This window comes from Trachemys scripta, chromosome 9, assembly GCF_013100865.1.
Source record: "Trachemys scripta elegans isolate TJP31775 chromosome 9, CAS_Tse_1.0, whole genome shotgun sequence".
In the NCBI taxonomy this organism is placed as follows: Eukaryota; Metazoa; Chordata; order Testudines; family Emydidae; genus Trachemys; species Trachemys scripta.
Window position 1 is genome coordinate 46,646,516 of NC_048306.1, and position 27,021 is coordinate 46,673,536.

A 27,021-nucleotide genomic window follows, 5' to 3' on the forward strand; every position below is an offset into this window, starting at 1 on the left:
ATTCGGTTGCACAATCCAAGCAGCTAACGTGCCAGAGGCTGTGTGTGAACAGCCCAGGAGTGGGGGTTCTCACAGCAGAGCAGGGTAAGGCTGGCTCCCAGAGTCAAGGATTGGAGTGACCTAGCAGATCACCGGTCCAAACAACACCAGAGGGGAACATCATAGAGGGGAGGAAAGAATTGACAAGGATCAGGTAAAGAACAAGAACAAGAAGTGGATTTCCCTCTCCTCCAACCCTAGATTGGATGAGAAGCCTGGCCAAGGAGACCAGGAGTCCGTGGGGTTGGAGGAGAAGACAGATTTAATGAGGAGCCATGAGGGGAGGGGAGTGGAACTGGGACTGGGTGAGCACGAATAGACAGATTAGGATTAGAAGCCTCAGGGTTAGAGACTAGGATAGCAAGAAGAAGAAGACAGGGACAAGGAGCCAGGGGTGGGGAAGAGACAGGACTAGGATAAGAAAAGTTTGGAGAGGACAGGACAAAAGAGTCGGTCCCCACTAGAGCACAATCCCTTCTGGAACTTGGAATGGAGCTTTAGTACCACCATTCCTCCGCTGTCAACAACTATTTGTGAAACCCACTAGCAAAATATGTCTCATCTCCTTCCAGTGCTGGTCTCCAGAGAGGATGATCACCTACTATTGCTATCAATTACTCCATTAGCTCAAGCAGCGGAAATCTGTGTAGTAGATCTAAAGCTTCCAACTCTACTGATGAACCATGCAGATGTAAATGTAATGCTAAAAAAATATTAAGGTTGCAGAGTCAAACACTCAAAAGTTAAGAAATGTCAGATTAAAGTTGCCCATGCAACCTTAATTTGGCCCCCTTGTGCACATACATTAGGATTCATCTTTAATTACATGATTGTGCGTTATTTTTTCCACAAGACCCCTGCCTCATTCAGTGGACAGGATGTTCACTTAATAAGCACCTAACCAATATTTTTTTTTATCCTCATTGTTCAGATCTTAATTACAGTACACTGTTCAAACCCTGCCCTGCTGTAAAGGCAGGATTATTAATTTCCTCATGGACATTTCTATGGTGCTATGTATTTGAGTACTTCTCAAACATTAATTTATCTTCCCAAAAAACGTGTGAGATGAGGGGGTATTAGCTTCATTTTATCGATTAGGACCAGAGGCACAGAAATCCATTAATTCTGGGTTCCCAATTTGAGAGAGGACATGATTTTTCAGAGTACTTTGCATTATATTGCACTTTATATATTCACAGACAGTTCCCACTGACATCAGCTGCAGTTGAATGCTCAGTACTGATTAATCAAATCAGACCCCAGGGTCTCAAGACTGGCACTCAGAAAATGAGAGCCACATAATTAGAGACCATCTCTGACAAGTTTGGTTTCAGTGACTAGCTGTGTAGCAGAGGCAGGGATAGAAACCAATTCTCCAGGGCAGAAGTTAACCAAGAAAGATGAGAACATCCTTTCACTTCCTGCAATCCTCTGCCTTACTCACTATACACGGTCCAATTTCTGCAAGAAATGAGAGTCCTACTGACAACACGTTTCTTTGCTACACAACCCTGATTCATTCCCAGAACACTGTGTAATCCTGTTCACTGAATGAGGCAGGAATCCTGTGGAAACCAAATAGTATGTGATCATGTAATTAAGGACTGTATCATAATGCACACACACTAAGGGCCCAAATTAATGATTGCACAAGCAACTTTAATGCCGGCATTTCCCAACTTGTGGGTGCTTGTCCTACAACCCTAATGTTTTTAATGCAGTTTTCTGTATGTTCTATATAATCTATTTTAGAATTCCTTATTGTTAAAGTGTGACTCACCTCAGCATTAGACAAACTTAACAAGAACATATCGAAAGGATTGTACTAATCAGTATTCCTAAAATTATAAAAAACTCAAGATTTTTTTATACTCATGAGACTCACCACCAATGCTACTGTATAACAAGATTTTAACATATATTTTTAACACAGAACAGGGAGGAAAAAAAGCCTATAGCTAATAGGCCTATAAGCCTATAGCTATAAAACAAGAGTTGAAGTAGATACACTGACCTAGAAATCTTGAATTTTTAATTAAATTTACTGCTTGAGACATACTTTAATACCTACTTAAATCCAGTTACTGGTACAATACCCTAAATTCAAAGTTATTTCAGCTCTCTTTTTAATTTATACATTTGATTATTGTTATGATAATCTATGGAAGTTTGCATAGAAAGCAACACATGCCTTATCACCCACACAGGAAAGCGCATTTTAATATACAACAATACGTTTGGGCATACTGTTATTGGCACAGTGTAATTAGTCTCATGCTTTCAGTCATCTAAATAGTGGAACTCCAAGACAAGTCATCCCCCAAAATTGCTTGTTATTCTAACAGAACTGTTTGGCAAACAAAAACCTGAATGATTGAAACTATATAAATGATATAAGCTTGTCAGTACTATTTCTGCAGTCAGTACTTGTGGAGTTATTATACCAAAAAAAAAAAAAATAATAATAATAATAATAATAATCTCAGCACTGCATTGCTACATTTCCTAAAGAAGCTATTTTTAAAAATTCAGTTGACTAATTTAAGCCTCCTGTTGATGGCATTCGTGACACCAACCACATGGGAGACCCCCTTGAAGATTACAGCGAGTTGCCACCTTGCTTTAATCCTTTGAGTCTATTTCCAGCTTGCAGGTACTGTCAACGTCTTGTGCTGAATTCCTCTAATGCTCAAACATGCTATAATATCCAAGCAGTAAGGGCAAGCTGTGTTCAGAATTTTAACATTAACCATTTTTTGTTATTTTCATACATACAAAATCCTCACACCCACCACACTGGCCAACATTTTCAAAAATACCTACTAATTTTTGTGCCTCAGATTGAGATGCCGTAAAGGGTGCCAATTTTCAGATCTGGGTTTCTCAGCACTTTCTGAAAATCAGGCCCCCTTCAGGCATTTCAAACTGGGTACCCAAAAAAATCAAGGCACAAAAATTATATTTCTTGTTTTGAAAGTCTTGGCCAGTTGTATTAAAATTTAACTAAAACTTAGCTCTTCATATCCCACATTTTTAAGTTGACTGACAGAACATAGGCTAGTGAAATACAAAGAGATAAGTCTGGTTAGTTCCCTAAACACTGGTGATCTCTCATTTTTAGTGTGAAAATATCTTCTCCTTGTCCCTCTTACTCAGACTTTTCCTTACTTTACTTCCATCTTTTTAGGAGGCAAAAGATGTACCCGAGTAACACTGGCACACTTAAACTGAAATACCACCCTATTTATGCAGATGAAATGCCAGCTGAGATCAGATGTAGATAACTAGCTTTAAGTAGCTTTCTGGATTAACTACCTTTGTTTACAAGTATAGTGAGCTAAGGGGTGAAAACATTATCCTCACATTTGGTTTGAACAGTGGCTTAAGATGGTCACCACTAGCAGAAAGTGTAGCAATGCCAGTTTTCATTAAAAACTGTCAAATTCATTTTATATTTGGTGACGAATGTTTCTAACCCTATGAACTCTCTCTGAATTATAGGTTGTATCAGCTAGAGTTGTCAGATAGAATATGTAGGCAAGCTCTTACATGCCGACTTATCCTATGGCACTACAGAACTGTGGTTAACACTGAAAAAGACAGTCAACCTTCATTTTTCCCCTCTCAAATACATCTACCTGAAGCTGTGACATTTGCTTCCTAGAGTTTTATTTGTAAAACTCGAAGTCTTTGCAATGCTTCAAAAACATCATGATTAAATGGACTGTGTGCATATGAGCAACCACACAAAGTTATATTACTATTCAAATTTAGCTTTTAAGACTACCTATTGATCTTGTTAAAAAGACAGCATAAGATATTAATAAACTGACAGTATATGAAAAGGAATATTTAGCATAGTTCTTTAGTAGCATGAAACTAACTAACTGGAATCCCCAAATTTCACATTGGCAATCCAGATACATTAGAATGCACTTCTTTCCCTACAACAATACAAGGAAATTCACGTACACACACTTCTGCACATTGCAGAAAAAGTTCAGTACATTAAAAATGCTATTATATTTTCAACTCATCCTGTAGATTTTACATCAGGGTGGATTGATCTTCTAAATCATAGTGATTTAAATCAGTGATCACCAAGCCTTGATTTTGAAAAAGTTGATTTTTTTATTTCCAGTCTTCAGTTGTTTTCTAAAGAAAAGTGCATTCTCACTGACTGATATAACCATTAAAAACATGTTGATTTACAACTAAATAGAGCCTTTCCACTAGATTTGGTACATCTTTTTGCTACTTAAAAGGGTACACTTACAACTATATACATTTATTCAAACAATTATATAGCTTAATATTTCCAGATTGTTATTAATTGTACATTTTTAATGTTAGAAAATGGTGAATGATATGTAGCTTATTTATTAAATTAACTTTTTCTCATGATTAAGCCTAACTTTTAATCAGGGGTATTTTTAGTAAAAATCATGGACAGGTCACGTCCTGTGACCTGTCCATGACTTTTACTAAAAATACCTCTGACTAAAACTGGGAGGGGGGGAAGGGAGGGGCCATCGAGGGGCACCACGGGTGCTGAGGAGGGGGGGATTGGTGGGGCTGGGGCAGGCTCCCTGTCCAGCTCCTGGGAAGTGGTGACCGCAGCTCCCTAGCTCTGTCCCAAGCCTCAGTTCTGCAGCTCCCATTGGATGGGAACCGCGGCCAATGGGAGCTGCAGGGATGGTGCTTGGCTGCCAGCAGAGGCAGCATGTGGAGCTTGGGGAGCTGAGGGAGGCGAGCCCCCCCTCCAGGTAAGCACCCCCCCAAACTACACTGCTGGGGGTCAAGGGGACCCCGAGACTGCCCCAGCAGCAATCGGTGCACATGGTCCAGGGGCTGCCCGAGCTGCTCAGGCGGCTCCTGGGCCAGCCACAAGAGGCTGCTGCAGAAGTCATGGATTCCGTGACTTCCATGACACACACAGAGCCTTACTTATGATATGTTCTGACATGCTGCATTAGGATGGTAACCGGAATTTATTTTTATTAAAACAACCTTAAATGCTTTGGATACATAAACTTCTCTTATCAAAAGATAATTTACATTTGCAACTAAATGATTTAACAAACAGAGTGATTAACTGTAGTTAGTTGCATATTTGAAAAATTTCCCAGGTTGATCTGAAAATAATTAGTGTCTCAGTTTAAGTTGGCTAGAGCTTAAGTTCATACTCGCTTAAATCTCTTGAAAATGTAACAGTCTCCTAACTTATTTAGGCTGCCGTTTTGTGCCATATTTATAAAGTTTAACCTCAAAAGTTAGAGTCAGGGGAAAAATATCTTTCTTTATAAAGAAAAGCAGGCTTTAATTCATAGTTTTTGATAGAGGCTCATGGTTTCAGCATGTTTGTTTGTTTTTAAAGAGATATTATAAGTAGGTTAGGCCTTGACATGCTTTGTGTTAAATTCAGATTTCATTTTAAACATAGTTCAAAGAACAAAAGTAAAAATATCAATTTTTTTTTTTTAAATCCACCCTGTTTTACAAGCAAAGTCAGATCTGTTAAGGGGTTTTAGAAGCAGTATTTTTAGTGACACTTATTCCTCTATTCTACTTGAAAGAAGCACACCTTTGTGTCTTTAAAAGCATATATGTCACTGTTTACAGGAACAAAGTCAGACCTACCTGTTGTTTAGGTCCATAAGCACACATTCAGATGAACCAGGTAGTCTTGTGCTGAAAATGCTGGACTAGGATTCTGGAAACCTAGGTTCAGAGTCCCAGTTTTATTTCAAATATGCAACCTTGGGAAAAAGTCATTTAATTCTCTCTCTCAGTTCGCCTACATGTAATAATACTTCTCTATCTCACAGGAGCACTGGAGGAAAACAATCATTAAAGTTTGTGAGGTAGGTTCTAGAGTGTTGAGGACCAAGCACGTACTAAATAGAACATGGTCATCTACATACCTATTGCACTTCCCCCACGTTGACGGCATTTCTACAAGTGAATAAGCCCCTTCGTTTTCAGTTTAAACTAGGGCTGTTAAGTGATTTAAAAAATTAATCCCAATTAATTGCACTGTTTAATAATAGAATACCATTTATTTAAATATTTTTGGATGTTTTCTACATTTTCAAATATATTGATTGTACAGTGACTGTACAGTGCTCACTTTATATTTTTATTATAAGTATTTGCACTGTAAAAAACAAAAGAAATAGTATTTTTCAATTCACCTAATACAAGTACTGTAGTGTAATCTCTTTATCATGAAAGTTGAACTTACAAATGTAGAATTATGTACAAAAAAAATAACTGCACTCAAAAATAAAACAGTGTAAAACTACAAGTCCATTCAGTCCTACTTCTTCTTGTTCAGCCAATCGCTAAGATGAACAAGTTTGTTTACATTTGCAGGAGATAATGCTGCCCGCTTCTTGTTTACAATGTCATCTGAAAGTGAGAACAGATGTTTGCATGGCACTGTTGTAGCTGGCATTGCAAGACATTTACATGCCAGATGTGCTAAAGATTCATATGTCCCTTCATGCTTCAACCACCATTCCAGAAGACATGTGTCCTTGCTGATGACGGGTTCTGCTTGATAACGATCCAAAGCAGTGCAGAGCGACGAATGTTCACTTTCATCATCTGAGTCAGATGCCACCTGCAATAGGCTGATTTTCTTTTTTGATGGTTCGGGTTCGATAGTTTCCACATCAGAGTGTTGCTCTTTTAAGACTTCTGAAAGCATGCGCCACACCTCGTCCCTCTCAGATTTTGGAAGGCACTTCAGATTCTTAAACCTTGGGTCGAAAGCTGTAACTATTGTTAGAAATCTCATATTGGTACCTTCTTTGCATTCTGTCAAATCTGCAGTGAGTGTTCTTAAAATGAACAACATGTGCTGGATCATCATCTGAGACTGCTATAACATGAAATATATGGCAGAATGCAGGTAAAACAGAGTAGGGGACATACAGTTCTCCCCCAAGGAGTTCAGTCACAAATTTAATTAATGCTTTATTTATTTATTTTTAAACAAGAGTCATCAGCATGGAAGCACATCCTCTGGAATGGTGCCGAAGCATGAAGAGGCATACGAATGTTTAGCATATCTGGCATGTAAATACCTTGCAATGCCAGCTACAAAAGTGCCATGCAAATGCCTGTTCTCACTTTCTGGTGACATTGTAAATAAAAAGAGGGCAGCATTATCTCCTGTAAATGTAAACAAACTTGTCTGTCTTAGCGATTGGCTGAATAAGATGTAGTACTGAGTGGACTTTTAGGCTCTGAAGTTTACATTGTTTTGGTTTTGAGTGTAGTTACGTAACAAAAAAAAAAAAAATCTACATTTGTAAATTGCACTTTCACGACAAAGAAATTGCACTACAGTACTTATATGAGGTGAATTGAAAAATACTATTTCTTTTATTTATCATTTTTACAGTGCAAATATTTGTAATCGAAATACACACTTTGATTTCAGTTACAACACAGAATACAGTACATATGAAAATGTAAAATAACCCAAAACATTTAATGCTTTTTCATTGGTATTCTATTGTTTAACAGTGTTATTAAAACTGCAATTAATCACGATAATTTTTTTTGAGTTAATCGCATGAGTTAATTGCAATTAATCAACAGCCCTAATTTAAACTGATTTTTACCGAAAAAATCCTAGGTTTTACAAAAAGCATTCTTTTTTCCCCTCCCAATTTTCATCCTACTTTTGTATCATTCAAATATATGTAAAAAAATAACTTGTTTTATTAGGAAGACAATACATTGCATGAGATATATGTTTTACGATAATACATTAATCTTTGAACCGACTAATGAATCTCACACCCATTTCAAGCTGTTAGATAATGGTTTAAAGATCTGACACACTAAATTGGGAAGAAAATGAAAATCTGTATCAGAATATGTTTCAGAACACAAGGAAGTATTGGAAAGTTTTAAAAAAAAACAAAAGCAGGAGAAAAGGGTGAAGTGGAGTGTATGAGCTGCAAACAGTGTGGCCCAATTATTAAATGTAAATATTTACAGGCTAATAGTTCTAAATCTAAATAGTGAACTGTTTATTCAAATTAAAAGTTTTATTTGGGGATTAGAGATATTGTTTTCTTAAACTCAGAGGTGGCATTGTTTTTGAGTTCTGTAGCAAGCCACACTGTGTTCTGTTCAACAAAGCTTTAATCTGCTGAATACATTTTTTCCTGTCCTTCCGTCCACCAAAATAAACCTGGATATTAACCCAGAAAAATTAATAGTTTTTGCACCTATTTTACCTGTTTTTGTTGTAGTAATAAACACTGATAAATCCAATAAAATAAAAACAAAAAACCCTAGAAGTAAGATATTCAGTACACAAGAACCCTTTGAAAGCCCACAGAGGTGTCAGAGATGTGTTTTTGTTTGTTTCTTTAAAAAGGTTCAATGGGATATTTACAGGTTTTGGTGAGGGTAGATTTAGGGCAACCTTGATAGTTAACACAAATTGTCATCTACTGCACTGAGAAAAAATAAACATATTTGCTTCCAGTTATAGTAATCTTAGATGTTGCTTGTAATTAGATTGCATATGAAAATTTTCATATGCAACTGAGAGTCCCTTTAAAAGTGAATGTTAATCATACATTTGTCTTCTTTAACTGTTCCTTGTTTGTGTAGGTTAGATTTTGATCATACACGGGTATCCAATTGAAAATGATAAATTCCTTCATTACACTAACAACATAATGGACTTCACAATGCTGATTTATAAACATTAATATCAGAGTGTATGTACACAATTCTCTGTAGCACCTTTTCATTTTTGTTATATGCATTTGCATGTGGAGCCTGATCTATATTGTCCTGGTGAAGAAGTCAACTAAAGTTAACGTTTCTTGCATTGATTGGTCTTGACTGCCAAGTGCCATTTACTAAACATGCACCTTACTCATCACTTGCCACAAGTGCCACAAAAAATACAACTTTAATAGTTTCACATTCCAATAAATGTTTCTCATTTTTAAGAAATCTGATCACACGTTTTTAGGCATTCTGAAGGTGTGGACAGTTGGATTATAAAGTGACAATTAAAACTGGCCAAATGTTTAGGCTTCATAAAACAGAAGTTTCACAGAAGCTAAGGATACCAAAAATATTTTCAACAGGGAGATAACCAATGGAAAAGTTTTTAAAGACATTGCAGCATTGCACCAGTACACAAGAACCTGAGAAATGCAAGAAGAAATTAGATTAGAAGTATTTTTTAACTAGATGGAGTCTTTTCCGCTCCTCAAACTAGCAAGAAGAGACAGTAGTGCCATGTCATTTGAAAGATAATTGTTTCCCTGTATATTTATAATCAAATCTCAGATTCGAACTGTAACTGATGTCACTAAGTTCATCTCCATACTAGTGATATGCAAACAAAAATGTTTATATATTTCTTAAGTTATTTTTACAAGTATAAACTCTGTTTAGAACTCATTAATTTCTAAGAGGTTTGTTTTGCCCTGAGCACATATTCTATAATAGGTATCTACACTACAGTGTTGATGTCTGGTCTACTTGCAGATACATAACAGTAAGAAAGCCACATTAAAACATATCTAATATTCTGTGAATGAAGTCTTAAGATAGAAGTAACTCACAATGTGCCTAAGTCAAGGCTACTATTGAGGAGTTGGAATTAGTTCTGAATGTTATCTTGTTTAGCAAGGAAAAGTGAAATTGGCACGCATGCACAAAAAAACAAAAAGTAGAGCGGGACAATTACCTCCCGTCTTACATACAACACTCCTGTTAGTACACCCCATGTGATATTGGCTTTTTTTTTGCAACTACATTCTAACCCCCAGATCCTTCTCAGCAGTATTACTGCCTAGCCAGTTATTCCCCATTTTGTAGTTGTGCTTTGATTATTTCCTTCCTAAGTGAAGTACTTTACACTTGGCTTTATTGAATTTCATCTTGTTGATTTCAGACCAATTGTAGTTAGTCTAAATGGTCAAGGATAGAAATAGTCTGTTTATGCTCATTTCATTCCGGCACAGGACTCTTGTAAACAAATAGCTAACATTAACACCTTGATACCAGCTCCAGAAATGAAAATAGTGTACACTGTTCCATGTTAAAAGGGAATCAGATGAATAATGTTTAACATGGGAATTCCAACTGTAGTCTACATTCCAGAACCTTTATAATACTCAGAGCTTTGACATACATACCAGCTGTCCTCTTCATCACTGCAGTTCCCAAGTTCTAGCACTTCCACTTCATCCAAAGCAGTATCATTCAAGAAGCTTCCTAAATCTCCACTCTCTTCATTTGGATTCTGTTCACTCATTTTTACAGATGGATGAATATCTATGGTGATTAAGTCTTCCACGAGTTCTGTGCTGCTACTCCTATCCAGACTTGAAGAACAGCTGACATTAACATCATTCTGCATTTCTGCATCATTCATATATTTTGAGTTGGGAGACACTTTCTCAGTAATACTAGGGCGGCTATAATGCATTTGTATATCCATATCTTTTTTTAAGCAGTCACTCTCTTTCACCTCTCTTCTTATTTTACTTAGTTTGTCATGTACATCTGCCATTATCTGTAATTCTTGCTTCTCTGTTATAGTGTTGATGCTATTGTTAATTTCCATTCCACTGAGCCCTGAGTTATGATTATTCACACCAGTGTTTGTTTGTGTATTTGTCCCTAGCACATTTCTGTGGCTCCTAGTTCTCAGCTGCTGATTCTGGATCTCAAGTCTTCTCACTAGTTCCTGCAGCTTTCGCACCTCCTCCAACTCTGGGTGCACCTGATCAGTACCTGGTTCTGTCTCAGATCCCATTGCAGAATTATCTGTTGAGCCCCGCCCCAAGTCAGGTTCAAGGGCATGGTCCTGCTCTATGACAGGAGCACTCCCAGGAACTACCATTTTCGAGACACACACAGCCTCACTGTAAGACATCAAAATATAGAAATTTAAGTGCATAAAGATGTACAATATCGTTTTAAAATAAAGCATAGTTTTAAACAAAAATCCTGACATTTTATAATCTGAAACTAATGACCTTGGGGGTAGAATAATGTTTATATTTGAAGGCTATATGCTATAGACTAGATCCACCAAAATCAGTTTAAGTACATTAATCCAATGTTGGCTTCAAACATTTTCCAACCACAACATAAGCTTATAAATTCATTGAAATAACTGGATATCACTAAGAGATTCAGAAGCAAAGTATGTCTATCTTTGTTAGATATATTAAGGTGAACTTGTGTGCAATTTGGCCCTAGACATATTACAGAGCATATCCATTCAAAGTACTTAGTTTGCACAACTATTGTTAGAAATTAGATTAAACCAGTTTCCTTGCATGCAGTCATTTACAGTAGTTTAGTTTCCATTTGTTTACATACAAATACGTTGGGGGGAAAAAAAAAAAAAAAAAAAACACTGACTGAACACAATCAGGAAGTAGAGCGAGATGCTCATCTCAGACAATGGAAAACATTAAGAAAATGGTAAAAATAGTTTGTGCAAGAGTTAACACTAGAAAAAAAACACTTCAGAAAATATTTCTATTGGCTCTAGTAAAAGGTGATGCACTAACTATATTAAATCAATAATAACAGCACCTCAGTTATTGTGGAACACATGAAAGTAATCATAAGTAATGTTTTTACTAGCATGCTTTTCTTGTTGCAGTGGAAAAATTTAAGAGGCAAACTCTCTGATCAAGAAATAAAATATCAGCGAGGAATAAAATATCAGACCTCATATTACAGACTCCAATATGTTTTAGGAAGATAAATATGTGCTGTTCTTGAGTTAAGTGCTATTGTCTGTTTTCAAGCAATTATGGTGGTTGTGTTGACTAAAAAAAAAGGGTGTGTATAGAATGGTCAGCCCTAAATTGCACACATATGCAGACTTGAAAAAGCAAACACTAATGCTAGAAAACATGCATCCTGCACTTTCATTACCACCATTTCATACTTCTTAACCAATCATAATTATAATAACCATACAAAGAAAATTACACAAAAAGATATTTGAGCTGCATATTTACTTACTGAAGTCATCCAGAAAATCATCTGCTTTTTCCCTGCGCAAACTTTGAAACATAAAAAGAACAGCCGAATTAGTTCCAAAACTGACCCTTCATTTAAAAGCCTCCCTTGTAATTTCAAGTTAGTGTCCCATGATACAGCAAGCAAGCAAGCGCACACGCACACGCACACGCACACACACACACACACACACACACACACAGGCTAATTCTGGCCACGTCCATTTTATTGAAGGGAAGAAAAAAAAAAAGTTACAACCAACTTGAATTCTAGTCAATTAAAACACACACTGACACAGTTTCAGGTGCTATATCTGTACTGAGAATCCAGGCCAATTTTTGTGGTTTTACAGTCAAGTTCTCTCTCTCTCTCTCATCATGCCTCTGGAGCTGCCTGAAAGACCCACAAAAAACAAGGGAAACTGCCGAACTATATAGAGGAAACAGTGAAAAAGACTACACAAAGTGCAGTCAAATGCATAAAGTAAAGAAACTGGGAAAAAACAGAAAATTGTTTTCCTTCTAATATCTTGGTTACCTTATGTTATTTGTAACAACAGTACTTAATTTCTACAGGAAAAAGAATGTGGGGGAGGGGGCTGTTTGTTTTTAAGTTCGTGTTGCCTTTTCCCCCTTGATTATCTATACACAAGATGAACATTTAAAGTTTAGACTGAGGTATTGTTTCTAAATGCTTTGAACAAAACGATGCTACAAGTGAACTGAATTCACTTTAAAAAGTACTACTTAAAAGTTATGCATGATGAAAAATGGTACTGAGGTTGTTTTGGCAAGGGGAACTCAAACTTATTTGAGCTACAAAGCAATCAAATACCCAGTAACAAACTTAGATCAAAAGTTTCTCTACATAAAGAGTCACCTCTTCTGTCAATCCATTTGATCACTGAGAAAAAAACAAGTTATTTAAGAGGCACTTAATAGGTATCGTTCAGCGAGGCACTGAGGGAATCATCATCAGAAGGGAATTTAAAGCTTCCACTCTCACAGCAGAACACAATGAATCAAAGGGAAAAAATAAAGAACTTTGTCACGTGCATAATCAACTCCATCAAAGACTAAAGGAAATAAAGCTAGATTTTGTTTCACTAGGAAAAGAGGCAAACAGATTAAAGAAACATTAGCCCTTCCACAAACAAATCATATCTAGAGATCACAGGCAACTACCAAATAAGCAGTAGTAGTAATATAGTATAAAAACACTTTTTTTAAAAAAAAAACCTTACAGTTCATTACTAAAAATCATTAGCCATAAAATAATGATTTAGATATTCTGAAAAGCAACATCTGGATTTTAACAGCGACAGCAGGGAGATGGACTCCCCCGTGATAGGTGACAAGGGATACAGCAGAAATGAACAACTGCCTAGGTTTCCCCATCCCCAGCATCAGCAAGGTCATTTCATAAAGAGCCCTTCCTCTTGCAGACAAACGCAAAACCCCCTTCCGTTGGGCAAAGATGCAGCGTTTAACCTAAAAAAGCAGGCCAGTGTGCTTGCATTTTTCAGCCCAGTGCGTTCCTTTCCTGCAAACCCTGTCCCCAACCTATGCAGGGGGTTGATAGTAATACAAAACCAAAGGCAAGAAACGAAACCACCACTCACTACATGCCATGAAGGCTGTTCTGTAAGAATCCGGATTCACCACCTCTCTAGGGACACACACGGCGACACCACGCCCGATTGCACACACACACCCTGATGGGCCGGGAGGAATGGACAGCTCCGGGAAGAAGCCCCGGCCTGCTTTGCTGGCCACACAATAACACCAGCCCGTGTCCAATGGAAGAAATAGGTCGGGGAGGACTAAAATGGGGTGCAAGCTCCAAGAGGGGACAGCGTGAAAAGCACAAACCCCTTAAACGGGGCGGGGAATCCCCAGGGGCCTAGCAAGGGGGGAGGGAGCCCAGGAAGTGGGGAGCCCTGTGGGGGCGGGGGGGCGCTGGAACCCGCGAAAACTGGGGGCCCACAGGGGGCGCTGCACGGTGGGGCGGAGCCCGTGGCTGCTGCGGTAGCCCATGAAGCGGGCAACGGAGGCCACGGCGCTGGCTGTGAGAGGGGGGGGGGAAGAGCAGCCTCCCCACACACGATACCTGCTGTACTGCCGGGTCCGAGATTCCCAGGCTCGCACCACTGCTGCCTTTCTCCAGCTACGGTTGAAGCCTCTTTCGCTCCTGGAGGGGGGAGGCTGCGGCGCGCGCATTCGAACCCCGCCCCGCCTTCTCCTCGGCGTGCGCCCCCACACAGCCGCCAACCGAGTTGGCGCAGGGGTAGTAGAGCGGAGCGCGCTCAGGCTGCTGCGGCGGGGGCAGGCTCTGCACCGAGTTCCCCCTGTGCATCAAGGGCTGCATGAAAGCGAAATGGTTGCTGGTGCCCCGAGCTAGCCAGCGCCCTGCGAAGCTGTATGCAAATTATGGAAATCAGTATTCAGATATTATGCAAATTGCTGTGTGAACCGTGCTTGTTTTTACGGCGTGTGCAAGCATGTTCCTATGTGCCCTGGGCTTACCAACTTTCTGATTGCAGAAAACCAAACACCATGACTCCGCCCCCTGCCCCCACACCTCTAAAGCCCCGCCCCCACTCACTCCATCCCCCCTCCCTCGTTCGATCTCCTTCACCCTCGCTCGTTTTCACCAAGCTGGGGCAAGAGGTTGGGTTGCAGAAGGGGGGAAAGGCTCCTGCTGGGGGTACAGGCTGTAGGGTGGGGCCAGGGACGAGGGGTGTGAGATGCGGGAAAGGGATCCGGGATGGGGGGTGGGCTGAGGGGTTCAGAATGGGGGGGGTGAGGGCTCCAGCTGGGGGTGTGGGCTCTGGGATGGGGCTGGAGATGGGGGGGTTTGGGTGCAGGAGGGCGCTCCAGACTGGGGCAGTGGGTTGGGTGCTGTAGGGGGTGCAGGCTCAGGGAGGGAGTTCAGGTGCAGGAGGGGGCTCAGGGCTGGGACAGGGGGTTGAGGTGCAGGAAGCGGTGAAGGCTCCGGCTTGGGGTACAGGCTCTGGGGTGGGGCTGGGGATGAGGGGTTTGGAGTGCAGGAGGGGGCTCTGGGCTGAGGGGTTCAGAATGTGTGTGGGGGTGCGAGGTCCGGGAGGGAGTTAGGGTGCAGGAGGGGGCTCAGGGTGGGTCCCAGAATCGGCCAGCAGGTCCCTGTGGCCCCTAGGTGGAGGTGTGGCCAGGTGCCTCTGCGCGCTGCCCGCACCCGCAGGTCCTTGCCTCAGCTCTCATTGGCCGCAGTTCCCGGCCAATGGGAGCTGCGGAACCAGCACTCGGGGCAGAGGCAGCACACGGAGCCCCCATGGCCACCTTTGTGCCTAGGAGTCGGACATGCCGGCCGCTTCCGGGAGCCACACGGAGTGAGGGCAGGCAGGGGTCTGCCTTAGCCCCTCTGCACTGCCGCCCAGGTCCCTTTTCCATCAGACATTCCAGTCAAAAACTGGCCACCTGACAACCCTAGTCCTAAGGTGTCAGTAGATTTATTGCAATCTTATGTGGGAGATTTGAGGATACTGTAGGTGGGAAGCATGGACAACAGATGAGCCAATGAGTACCTTGTGTGTAAATTCGAGAGGCCTCAGGGCCCTATTGATCCTTGGACCTAAAGAAAAGGTGTAGTGCAGTGCATTCTAGGGAGGAGGACCAGTGTAGTAATATCATCAGCCTGAAGGGTTCAATAACTATGAGCCAGATGTCAAAAAATCATGAGATTGGCTTTAAAATCAAGAGATTTTTTAAAATAATAAGTTTTATTTGTCTTCCTTCTGAATCCTTGGGGTGCACTCAGGTCACTTTTTCAAGTGCAACCCTGAGGACTAGAAACTTACTTTTTAAAAATGAAACTGAGATTCCTATACAATCAGTTGACTCCAGGAGCTGAGGTCTTAAGAAAAATACAAAATACCACAAGACTCGCAACAAAAAAACAAGAGTTAGCAACAGTGATGTAGAACCCTTATTCAGCTCTATACTAGTCAGGAAGGCCCTCAGAGTGAGATGATCTTCAGGGGGGCATTTCCATCTGCTTCAAGGCCTTTTACACTGTCAGAGTAGTATTAAAGAGCCTAGTGTGAATAAAACCCTTTATATGTAACCACAAATTTTACACATCAGCTAAATCTATAAAAACATCAGATGTCCAATATATTAGGCTTAGCATGGTTTCTAATGAGAAAAAAATATGACTTTATCTAAGGCTTTGTCTGCACAGTTTTTGTACCAGTATATCTATTTTTCTTTGGGGGTGATTTTTTTACTGAAATAATTTAATCAGTATAACTTCTAGCATGAACACAGTTATACTAGTATATATATTCCTTATACAAATATAGCTTATTCCCCTTCTCTTTGGGAATAGCTATATCACTGTAAGGCACCTTTATACAACTATAATTGTTTCCACAGTAGGAGGTAATACCACTTTAACTATACCAGTATAGTTAAAGTGGTATAATTTGTGTGTGTAGACAAGGATAATGTGCCACTTTGTCCCATTAAGGAAATTCAGCTGCTGGAGACTAAAGACGCATTAAGGGTTATTTCTGCTCTGAGGGTTCAATATGCTCACACAATTCACTAATCAAGCTTGGTAGCTGTGGGCACCAGAAACTCACCTTTTTTGTAATAACTCTGACATCCTATCCCATTTTCTTTCTACATCAAAAAACATTGGAAAAAATTATGCATGCAGCACCACCCTGGGATGGGACTCTGACACTACACCCATGCAATATTCTGTAGACAGAACAGAACACATTCTGACACACTGATTAAAACAAGAGATTGTAAATGCTGTTTTGGGCTGTTGTCTTTAGTAGACTTTGGGGGGGAAATCCATAAAAGAACAAGGGTATTTGGGATATAAACTGTATATAGAATAAAATTGGTGTCTTCTAATGTGCATATGGGTTATAAAAAGTGAAAAAAATGTGGCTTTGTTGGGATTTTGCAAAGCCCTGAGATTTGCCATGATGATGATAGCAAAAGGTGTATTTATAACTTTGAGTTAGTTTCCCAGACCTGAAGAAGAGATCTGTGTAAACTCAAGTGTCTCTCTCTCACCAACAGCAGTTGGTCCAATAAAAGATATTATCTCACCCTCCCCTCCCCGTCTATCATGCTTCTTGATAACATTGCACTTTAGGGATTTCAAGTTAATGCACATGAAGCAGCAATACAAATAAATATAACTATGTGTGGGAAACCTGGCATGATATCTTAGCTAATGCTTTGTACTGATACAGCACCTTTCATCTAAGGAGCTCCCAGAGCTGTGCAGAAATGGACATTGTCATAATCTCCTTTTCACACAGGAAAGAAAAAGCCCATGGTCGAAGGCTCAGGGGGAATAAATCTCCATGAGACTTCCCTCAAATTGTTCCATCAGGGACTTGACTTTGCTCCCCTATTATTATCTTTCCTAAAACTCTGTGGAGGCAGGAGGAGGATTTATATCTATCCCCTATCCTGGTCCTTCCAGTCTGCACCCCTTTCCTGCACAGATCCCTAGACAAGCCCCAGGGGCTCTTTGGGGTATGGAGAAAGTTGTTTGACTTAGCTTCTGCATGGGAGAGGAGAAATACACATGCAGAGGGTCTCTTCTCCATAGGCACCGACTCTGTGGGTGCTCCACAGAGCACCCTGGAGCACCCATGGGGAAAAATTGGTGGGTGCTCTGCACCCACTGGCAGCTCCCCGCCTCACCCCCCCGGCTCCGCTCCGCCTCCATCTCCTCCCCTTAGCACGCCGCCGCGTCCTGCTTCTCCCCCCTCCCTCCCAGCGCTTGCGCCGCGAAACAAGGCTGGGAGGGAGAGGGCAGGAGGGGGGAACATGGCACGCTTGGGGGAGGAGGCAGGGTCGGGGCGGGGATGTTTGGCGCAGCAAGGCAGGGAGGGAGAGGGCAGGAGGGGGAACATGGCACGCTTGGGGGAGGAGGCAGGGTCGGGGCGGGGATTTAGGGGCACGGAGGGGAGGAGTTAGGGCAGGGACTTTGGGGCAGGGGTGGCATCGGGGCGAAGCCAGCGGCGCGAGCACCCACCGGCACAGAAAAAAGTTGGTGTCTGTGCTCTTCTGAATGCAGATCTGGAGACATGACCCCCAACTCAATCAGGAATAGAATCCAGGTCTACTAACCCCAATTTCTCCTGCTCTAACCTGAAAGTCTCCCAATCTGTCAGCTGTGTTCCCCACCCATTCCCTATGTGAAATGCTTCTTTGTAATTTATCCCTGAAACAGGGACTGCATGTACTTTGCTAAATGGACTCCCAGGTCATTCAGATGTAACCAGGGATTTGGAGCAATCAAATTTTTGAATTGCTCCGCTCCGGCACCGATAGTGACTGCTCCAGCTCCACTCCAACTCCACACCACACTCTAACTCAAATTAATTTTTAACTAAATAAAAAGTGCAAACTGTAATTTTGAAAAAACATTATTTTTATTCAGACTTTTAAAACAATTTAAATGTCATCAACAATGATACAAACTAGAATCATTCATAATTCATTCTGTAAAAAATTATTGCAGCAATCAAGTCATCTTTCATAGCCTGCCGCAAATCATTTAAAATTAACTTTAAAGCCAAAAACAGTCGCTCTACACCAGTGCTACTCAAAGTGGTGATCCACGGCAGTAGCGTAGCTGGGGGGAGCAAGGGGAGCGGCCGCTCCCCCTGACCACATTCCCCAAAAGTGGCGCCTTTTTAATTGTCATACTTAGTCGGCGCCGCTTCCCAAGTCCTTCTGCTTCCAGGTCTGACTGGGCGCCTGCTCCAGCCCCTGCTCCGGCTCTCCCCCATGGCCCCCGCCTCTGCTCCACCCCAGCCCTGCCTCTTCCCGCCCCCACCCTGCTCCGCCCCAGCCCTGCCCCCATTCCCCTGAAGACTGCAGCCAGCATGGTAAGTGGCGCAACCCGGCCCCAGCCTGCTCCGCTCCCCTGGCTCCCAGCCACGCTGCCAGCGAGTGCTGGGGTGGTGGTTCCCCCCTCCCCCCAAGCCTGGGAACCAGGGGAGCAGAGCAGGCTGGGGCCCTGGCCCCCAGGCCTCCGTGGACTGGTCCCAGGCCTCCGTGGGGGGCTGGCCACTTCCTGTGGGAAGTGGAGTGACCCAGTCGCAGCCTGCTCCGCTCCCTTGGCTCCCAGGCTTGGGGGGAGTGGGAACCGCCCCCCCCAGCACTCGCCGGCAGCATGGCTGGGAGCCAGGGGAGCGGAGCAGGCTGGGGCCGGGTCACTCCACTTCCCGCAGGAAGTGGCCAGCCCCCGTCCCCCACAGAGACCTGGGACCAGCCCCGCCCCCCCCCCCACAGAGGCCTGGGGCCAGCCAGCCCACCCCCTGTTCCTGCCTGCGGAGGCCTGGGGCCAGCCCGCCCCCCCCACTCCTGCCCGCAGAGGCCTGGGGCCAACCTGCTGTGGAGGCCTAGGGCCCCACACAGCCCCCCCGCAGGGGGGCTGCGTAGGGCACCAAAATAGCTAAGGACGGATGTTTTCTTGTTTAATTCTTCAGGGGAGAGCAGGAGTTTACTGCAGGAGAGAGGTGGGTTTGAGAACAACAGCCCAGATCCTTAAAGGTATTTAGGCTCCTAATTCCCAATGGGCCTTAGGTGCCTAAAAACCTTTGAGGATCTGAGCCAATTAGCTCTGGAGTCCCGCTGTGAGTCTGACGGAGGAGATGCAATCTCTGAGGAGGAAGGGTGGCAGACAGATGACACTGGTCGTCATCCCTGCCTGATGGCTATTACATGAATGTATGAGTGCCTCACCGCTATGGATAATGTCCAGATGCAGCTGACATTTGGGGTGGGGGAATAAGGAGAAGAGAGGTAATGCTAAATAATAATTAACAGCATGGCCAGCATTGCAGCATGGAATGAAGGCAGGAGAGCGAAAATCCCCTGATCCTGCTCAGTCCATCATTATAGGGTTTGAGTCTCAAAGCCCGCTGAGGTCAGCTGAAAGACTCCCCTTGACTTTACTGGCTTTGGATCAGTGAGTCGGGGGTATCTTGGAACAGACTGCTAGCAACTCTCACTTCCTACTCCCTCAGCATCTTGCAGGATCAGGCCTTTCATCGAATAGGGTAGGCTGCTCATGTCAACCCCAGAAAGTTAAAGACAATACTGCAGAGCACCAAAACGGGCTTGTAGAAGGGTTCGGTTGGGGTCGCCCCTCTCTGGGGCGGCTGGGAGCCAGGCCACCTCACTACTGAGGTCCGCTGAGTTGGGGAATTAGCCGGGTGAGGCAGGAAACAGTCAAGGGCTCAGGCCCTCGGGCAGGGGCTGAGCAAATAGTTCTGGAACTAGCCCAGGCCCTGGGTCAGCGCAGGGCGGGTAAACAAACAGTCTAGAGCTCAGGCCTCAGGCAGGGGCTGAGCAAAGAATTCAATATCAGGCCCAAGCCCTGGGTCAGGGCGGGGCAACACACAGTCTGGAGCTCAGGCCCTCAGGCAAGGGCAGAGCAAAATAGTTCACTATCAGGCCCAGGCCCTGGGTCAGGGCAGGGCAGCAAACAAACAGGAGCTCAGACCCTCAGGCAGGGCTGAGCAAATAGTCCAATACCAGGCCCAGGCCCTGGGTCAGGGCGGGGCAACCCACAGTCTGGAGCTCAGGCCCTCAGGCAGGGGCTGAGCAAATAGTTCAGGATAAGCCCACGCCCTGGGTCAGGGCGGGGCAGCGAACAAACAGGAGCTCAGACCCTCAGGCAGGTGCTGAGCAAATAGTTCAGGAACAAAACCCCAGGCTCCTGGTTCTGAGCGTCTGGGCGAGGGGGAGACTGCCACCCGTAAGTGGGGTGGCAGGGGGGACGCAGGCCCACCCACTCCACTGCGTCCCAGCCCGGGGCCCTATCAGCGGCAGGCAGCCTGCTGCTGTGTCAGTGGGGATCCTGGCCGCAACACACTGACATCGGCTCTGGGTGTGCTGCAGCCAGACTAGGGTCGGCTGTCCCCGGACTAGTTCCTACCTCCCCCACTAGCAGTACCTGCGTCTGGCCAGTGTCCTCCACTGAATCAAGCACCATGGGCTCCTCAGGGTACTCGGTGAGCGGTAGGCTTGGCAGCTCCTCTGGGCTGCTTCTCACCGGTAGGCTTAACAGCTTCTCTGGGGTCTGGTCGTCATCCGGCCTTGACTGGTATGGCCAGTTCTCGGGTCGGTCACAGGCTGCAGGAGTCTCCCCAGCGGGAGCAAGGCCTCCAGCGTCTGGCTTCTCCAGCGGCGAGGCAGCTTCTGAGCCCTGGGGTGGGGCTTTTATACTTCCTGTCCTGCGCTTTGACCTTTGGGGGGCAGGCGCAGGCTCCAATGGCTCTGCCCACTTTGGCATCCAGAGGGGCTCGTCCCTCTCTGGGGCGGCTGGGAGCCAAGCCGCCTCACTACAGGGCTCTACTTTCAAAAAGTCCTGACCTACTGGGGAATGTCCTCCAGACTCCAATGCCTGTTAGTCATGTTCTGTTGTCTTTTATTTTCAGGGGCTTCCTTGGTCTCTTTCTTCTTTAATTGCAGAATTACGGTTCAGTCTTAGGGCTGGATTCTGATCTTGTGATCAGCTGTGCAAAACCACTGAAGCCAATGTAGCTGTGCCCAGATATGCCACAAAAGAATTTGACAGCGGGGATACTCCAAATTTTCACTAGTGTCACTGAGAACAGCAATTAAATGGCTGCTTTTTTTACGGCCAATGATCAAATTATCCTGTAATAGCTTCCTGAAGGGATCGGCATTGATCAAAAGAAAGGGTGGAAGTTGTCTTCCTGTTAACACAAATGACTGAGCTCCTGAGGTGCTGATAGAATTAGATGGAGGATCAAATTAACCAGGGGTTGAAGTAAGCAAAAGCAGCAGTTGAATCTAGGGGGATAAAATAGTGAACTGCACCATTCCATCGCCTGAGGAGAAAGATAAATACATCAGCATCTCCGTTTTGGTGAAACGGAAGTGGTCTGATGTCTGAGCTGTCCCACAAGGAGTACTTAGCCAGAGAGTGCTAATCCCAGAGTACACTGCTGAGTCCCTGTCCCGTGAAGGTTGGTGAATAGCCTTACGGAACTTGGGGTTCACAAACTTGAACAAACTTGAACTTTGTTCAGAAAGAGTTGAATGTGTCTTGTTGTGAGGAGCTGTCTATTTTCTTTATTGAAAAGAGTAATTGGAATCTGACCAGACTTATGATCTCTGTGGAGGCAAAGTCATGTCTGGTACAGACAAATGTGAATCTTGCCTGTTTGACCATAAGCTTCTGTTATTCATGGAGGAGCTAGAGGTGCTTGGGGAGCTCTAAGCTATGAGTTGCAGACTTGACCCATGTCCTGCCAGGCTGGTAAGATCAAGCAGAAGTACTGAGTCTGTTTTTTGAGTAGACGGTCAATCCCTTCCTTTGGTTGTCCCTTGCTGAAGAAACCTTGATTCTCAGAATTCAGCCTATTATCTTCTGTCTCTAATCTCCCTTTTCTTGGGAATATAATTGAAAAGGTTATGTGGAAAGGACAACTCTGACAAATCCAGAGTCCAAAGATTTCCTTGGTCACTGTCAATCTGTTTTTAGGCTTGGATGTGACACACAGGCTACATTGGTGTGAATGTTTGATGTCCGTCTAAGAATGGCTTAAAATAATGGGCCAAATACTCAGCTGGTGTAAATCAGTGTAGCTGCACTGAAGTCAATAGAGCCACATCAGTTCACATCATCTGAGGATCTGGCTTCAGATGTCCATTCTAATTCTTTTATATATGTTACCAGCTTAAGACACCATTTGCTGACAGGTTGAGGACTGGTGCAGGGACATAAGGAGTGTCTCTTAAGTAGCTCCATTCTAGCCTGTCAAAGAGACAGCTTTGGGGCAAATGTTCATCTACACTGAGGGAATTCTCATGCTGGGTTCGAGGTGGTTCTATTCTCTCACCGTTCTAGTTCAGGGTATATATCACCATTAGTGGGATGTTGAGCCTTTAGTATGCAGATGATACACAGTTCTGCATCTTCATTTTATGTAACGTATATCGTACATGAGGTGAGCCCTCTCAGTCTCTAACAGAGATGGGTACTTAGATGTGAATTAGCTGGCTTATTCTTAATTTGAATAAGAAATATTATGGTAGTCTGGGGAATCAGCCAGAAGAAGTGGCGAGATTTACAGCAGTTCTTTTACCTGAAGGACTATGACTACCTTTTGTTATTCATGTTTACAACCTGGGGAATCTTGATCTGGATATTTAGATAGTAGCAGTGGCCAAAAATAACATTAATCTCTGTTTAGGAAGAAGGTTGTTAACTTTTTTGCCAGTTACATATCTTACCATGGTCCATGCCTGATGGGAGTCTTACGATGCACTGTGGTGGCTCAGTCACAGGGAGAGACTGTGGTGCATCATGGTAGTTACAGTGTAACTGGGGAGTAAGGCACGTAAAGGAGAAAGGCAGCATGAAGGAACTGGAATTATAGCTTCCTTGAAGCGCGATGACTGCTCAGTTAGACACAAAGATTGTTGACTGAAAATGAAATATTTCATTTTGACTATACAAACCAAAATTAAAATGTTTCTGTTCACTGAAAAGAGGCCCAAGCAAAATATTGGGATGTTTCTGAATAGAGATTTTTGGGGGAATTTATTTTTCTGTGAAGAATTTCACCTGGAGCTAGTGAAAACTCAGAATTTCCAAAATTCTGACATTTTGAATTTGTTTTCAAAATGACCTGGCTGCTGTGTGGACAGTTTTTTTTAATTAATCTCATCCGAGGCATTTTTAGCCTTCCAAAATGGGTGGCGCCTTTTTTTATGTGTTCACTCCCCCTGATGTTAGAACCTGGCTACGCCACTGATCCACAGACAATATTAAATAATATTATGTTTTCAGAAGCACATATTATAATATTGATAATTATGCCATAGCTCTACAGCATGTTTTGCATGAGACGTGCGAGCACACGCTTACCCCACTTCCCGCCCCACCGGCAGTTACCATCGAGATGTGCTACATGCCTATGCGAATACGATAATAATGTGGCACAAATATGGTACCAGTCCCTGGCACATTGGAAAAAAAATTGCCGGTCCACCACATCAGATAGTTTCAGAAGCACTTCTCTACACTAGCTTGAGTTGTTCGCAAGCTCGAAGCAATTCTACAGGCAGCCTGAATGCGGTGTGGGTAGCTGTGAATCGCCTCAAAAACAGACTTAACTTTTAGCCTCCCAATAGACTCCATTGCCTCACAAGCTTCCCAAAAGTTTCTCTCGAATAATGCTTCATTAAAATTATGAATCACAAAAACTCACCGGCGTCTTTCTTGTTTATCCAATTTCTTTTAGAAGTCATCATCTTCTGAAGAATTGATGCTTGAATTATCTCCATTTCCCTGTGATGGTTGAAGACGTATCAGGGATGGACGCTCGAACAAATTCAGAGTGGAGACGGAAGTTTGAGAACAGCCTGCTATTTCTGAAGGATGTGAACTTTCCGAAACCACAAATTCGATTGTTGATAACTCCTTTTGTTGTGTTTTGTTTTCTTCAACCTCTTTCACCGAGTTCAAATGTAGCAATAGATTTTGTTTTTTGAGTCGTCAAGCAATATTAAGGAGCCCTTCCTTTGCCTTTGGTATTTCCCTTGAGGTCAGAAGAATCCAATACTGTGGGTCAACATAAACTCCAGCAAGGAAATGAATATTGTCAAAAAGCTTCTCTTTACGTTTCTGCATGGAGGATAGAATTTCTTCTGCAATTTGTCCACCATTTTCTTGCAAGAATTTTGACAGTTTTCACCATTCCTTCATTAAAACTCCCAGGGTTACATCGACAGCTTTAAGATTCACAGTTGTTTGGTTTGGCTTGGCTTTGCCAAGAGGTCTCGCGGGTTCTTCACTTCGTCCCATTCAGCTTTTGTTAACTTGAGTTCTCTTGTTCCAGCAGCTTGTTCACAGTAAGATTGAAAAACGAGAAGCCGATTAATCATCGCAAATGTTGAACCCCAGCGAGTCACAGTATCCAATGATTGAGTTACCCCATGTAGATCAAGCAGAACACTTTGAATACTTGGGGTTCGTAGTTTGACAACGACTTGTCGAATTTTTGCCAGAAATTTCTTCGCATGTTCTTTGTTCAGTCCATCCCAGATTGCCAACTGAAGAGTGTGAATACCACACCTCATCAGTTGGACTTTTGAGTCGTCCTCTTGAAGCCGTGTTGGAAGTATGAGGCTAGTGTCATTAATCCACTGCGCAGCAGCATCCATGTTGAGTTTGATTTCATCCATTCCTTTAGTTCCTTCATCAGGCAAAATAGCTTCAGTTTTGTTCACATCCCTGTTCTCAGAGGTAGAAATGGTTTCATTGTCCTCACTGAAATTTTTGACAGCACACATCATGTTTGCTGCATTGTCAACGCAGATGCTCAGCACTTGCATTTCACTGATCCCAAATTTTTCTAAAATAGCTTTTACTTGACTTTTCATGTACGAAGAATTGTGATGCCCTTCAGTGTCGATTATGTCCAAGGTTTTTACCACAGCTTTATCTTTTCCTTCTTCGTAGTACTGAGCATTGATTGCAAGGAAATTTCTGTTTCCATGGGTTGCCGCATCCATTTTCAGGTAGCACAATCTTTGCTCCAAAGCTTTCTTGAGCTCTTCGCGACCAGATTCAGCTGTGCTGACAACTATATGACAAACCACATCGTGCCCCGTCGAAACACCAAGCTGCCGACCCATTTCACCTGCAATTTTTTGGAATCCTTTGTTCTTTAGCCTGAAGGTAGTGAGCGGTGTTGAACTCAAGCAAACCATTTCCATCAGCCCTTCACGGAAAGTATTGGCATCCATCGTGACTATAACCTTTGAGGACTTCAAATATGAGTCAAGTTTTGTTTGCTCTATTTTGGGTTTCTTTTCAGATGAAGCTCCGCAAAAAATCTTTTCTCCAGGAGTTTTCAAAGAGCCAGATGAACGTCGTTTAGCCGCGTCAGCTTTTTATTTTGCCTCATCTTCTTGGTCCTTTTTTGTAACCAGAGCCGCATAGTTTTCAGGATGTTTACATTTTTCATGCTACCAAAGGTTGAAACTTTTCACGGTACTTGCTTCACTTGTCTTGAAGCTACATGGTTTGAGCTCGCCATTCACTTCCTTTTCCACCTTGCACGTTGCCGATTTCTTCTTTGCTTTTCCCAAAAGCCAAAATTTGGGCTTTTCGAATTCAAAAGTAAAGACGTCATTGAGATCCTTTTCCGTAAATTGGCTATCAATCATGGGGGGCAGATTTGATTTTTTTGTTGAAGCCATGGCCAAATCTTCTTGTGCTGCTACCGCATCCAAATGTTTCTTGTTATGATCTTCGAAAAGCAATGAACAAAACATTACATTTTTTAATAATGTACCTGCTTGTGATATCTTAACCACTTAAGGTACTCCGAATTTATTTTGGATTTTCTGGACAAAAACGATCGCATTTTCTTTTTACACAAAATTATTATTAAAGTATATTTTAATATTTTAACATGTTTCTTGTCGTTTTAATGAAGTAAGAAGTATTTTTAATATATATAATATATTTATAAATTACAAGTTAGTTTTTCTTATGAAATTTTGCAGTAAAAATATTTAAAATATTTTCCAAGTTTTTAATTAATATCTCAAAAATGCTTTAATATAGATATAACAATGAAATTCCGTATGTGCCATAGTGTTAGTACGTGCTATCACTGTTCTATAACATTAATTGTTGGGAAGTAACGAAGCTACACATTACAAAGTTGAAAATAAACTTTAATGGGAAAGCAGATTCAAATTGCAAGCACAGTCCTTTTAGTAAAGAGAGCAAATTTTCAGAAATATGTTTTTGCTTCATCAGCCTGAATAGATTATACAAGATAGAGCAAACAACAGGTTCTATCTTATATAATGTTTCCAGCCTGATGAAGGAAAAACATATTTCTGAAAATTTGTCTCTTTACTAAAAGGA

At 42.6% G+C, this 27,021-nt stretch overlaps 1 protein-coding gene across 4 annotated transcripts in view; it reads right to left on the reverse strand.

Moving 5' to 3' along the window:
- The window catches only part of LOC117882641 (SLAIN motif-containing protein-like), a 91,332-nt gene extending 76,778 nt beyond the window's left edge, over nt 1-14,554 (reverse strand). Inside the window, exons 1-3 of one of the 4 annotated variants that reach the window (XM_034781194.1) lie at nt 14,188-14,327; nt 12,082-12,122; nt 10,230-10,961 (exon numbers count right to left, since the gene is read on the reverse strand). In XM_034781194.1, the coding sequence (XP_034637085.1) occupies nt 10,230-10,939 (710 nt within the window). In that variant the 5' untranslated portion in view covers nt 10,940-10,961; nt 12,082-12,122; nt 14,188-14,327. Of the gene's footprint in view, nt 1-10,229; nt 10,962-12,081; nt 12,123-13,699; nt 13,929-14,187 lie in introns of those variants that run through there. The other 3 variants (XM_034781195.1, XM_034781193.1, XM_034781196.1) reach the window with 3 other exon arrangements.
- Nucleotides 14,555-27,021: the final 12,467 nt, after the last annotated feature.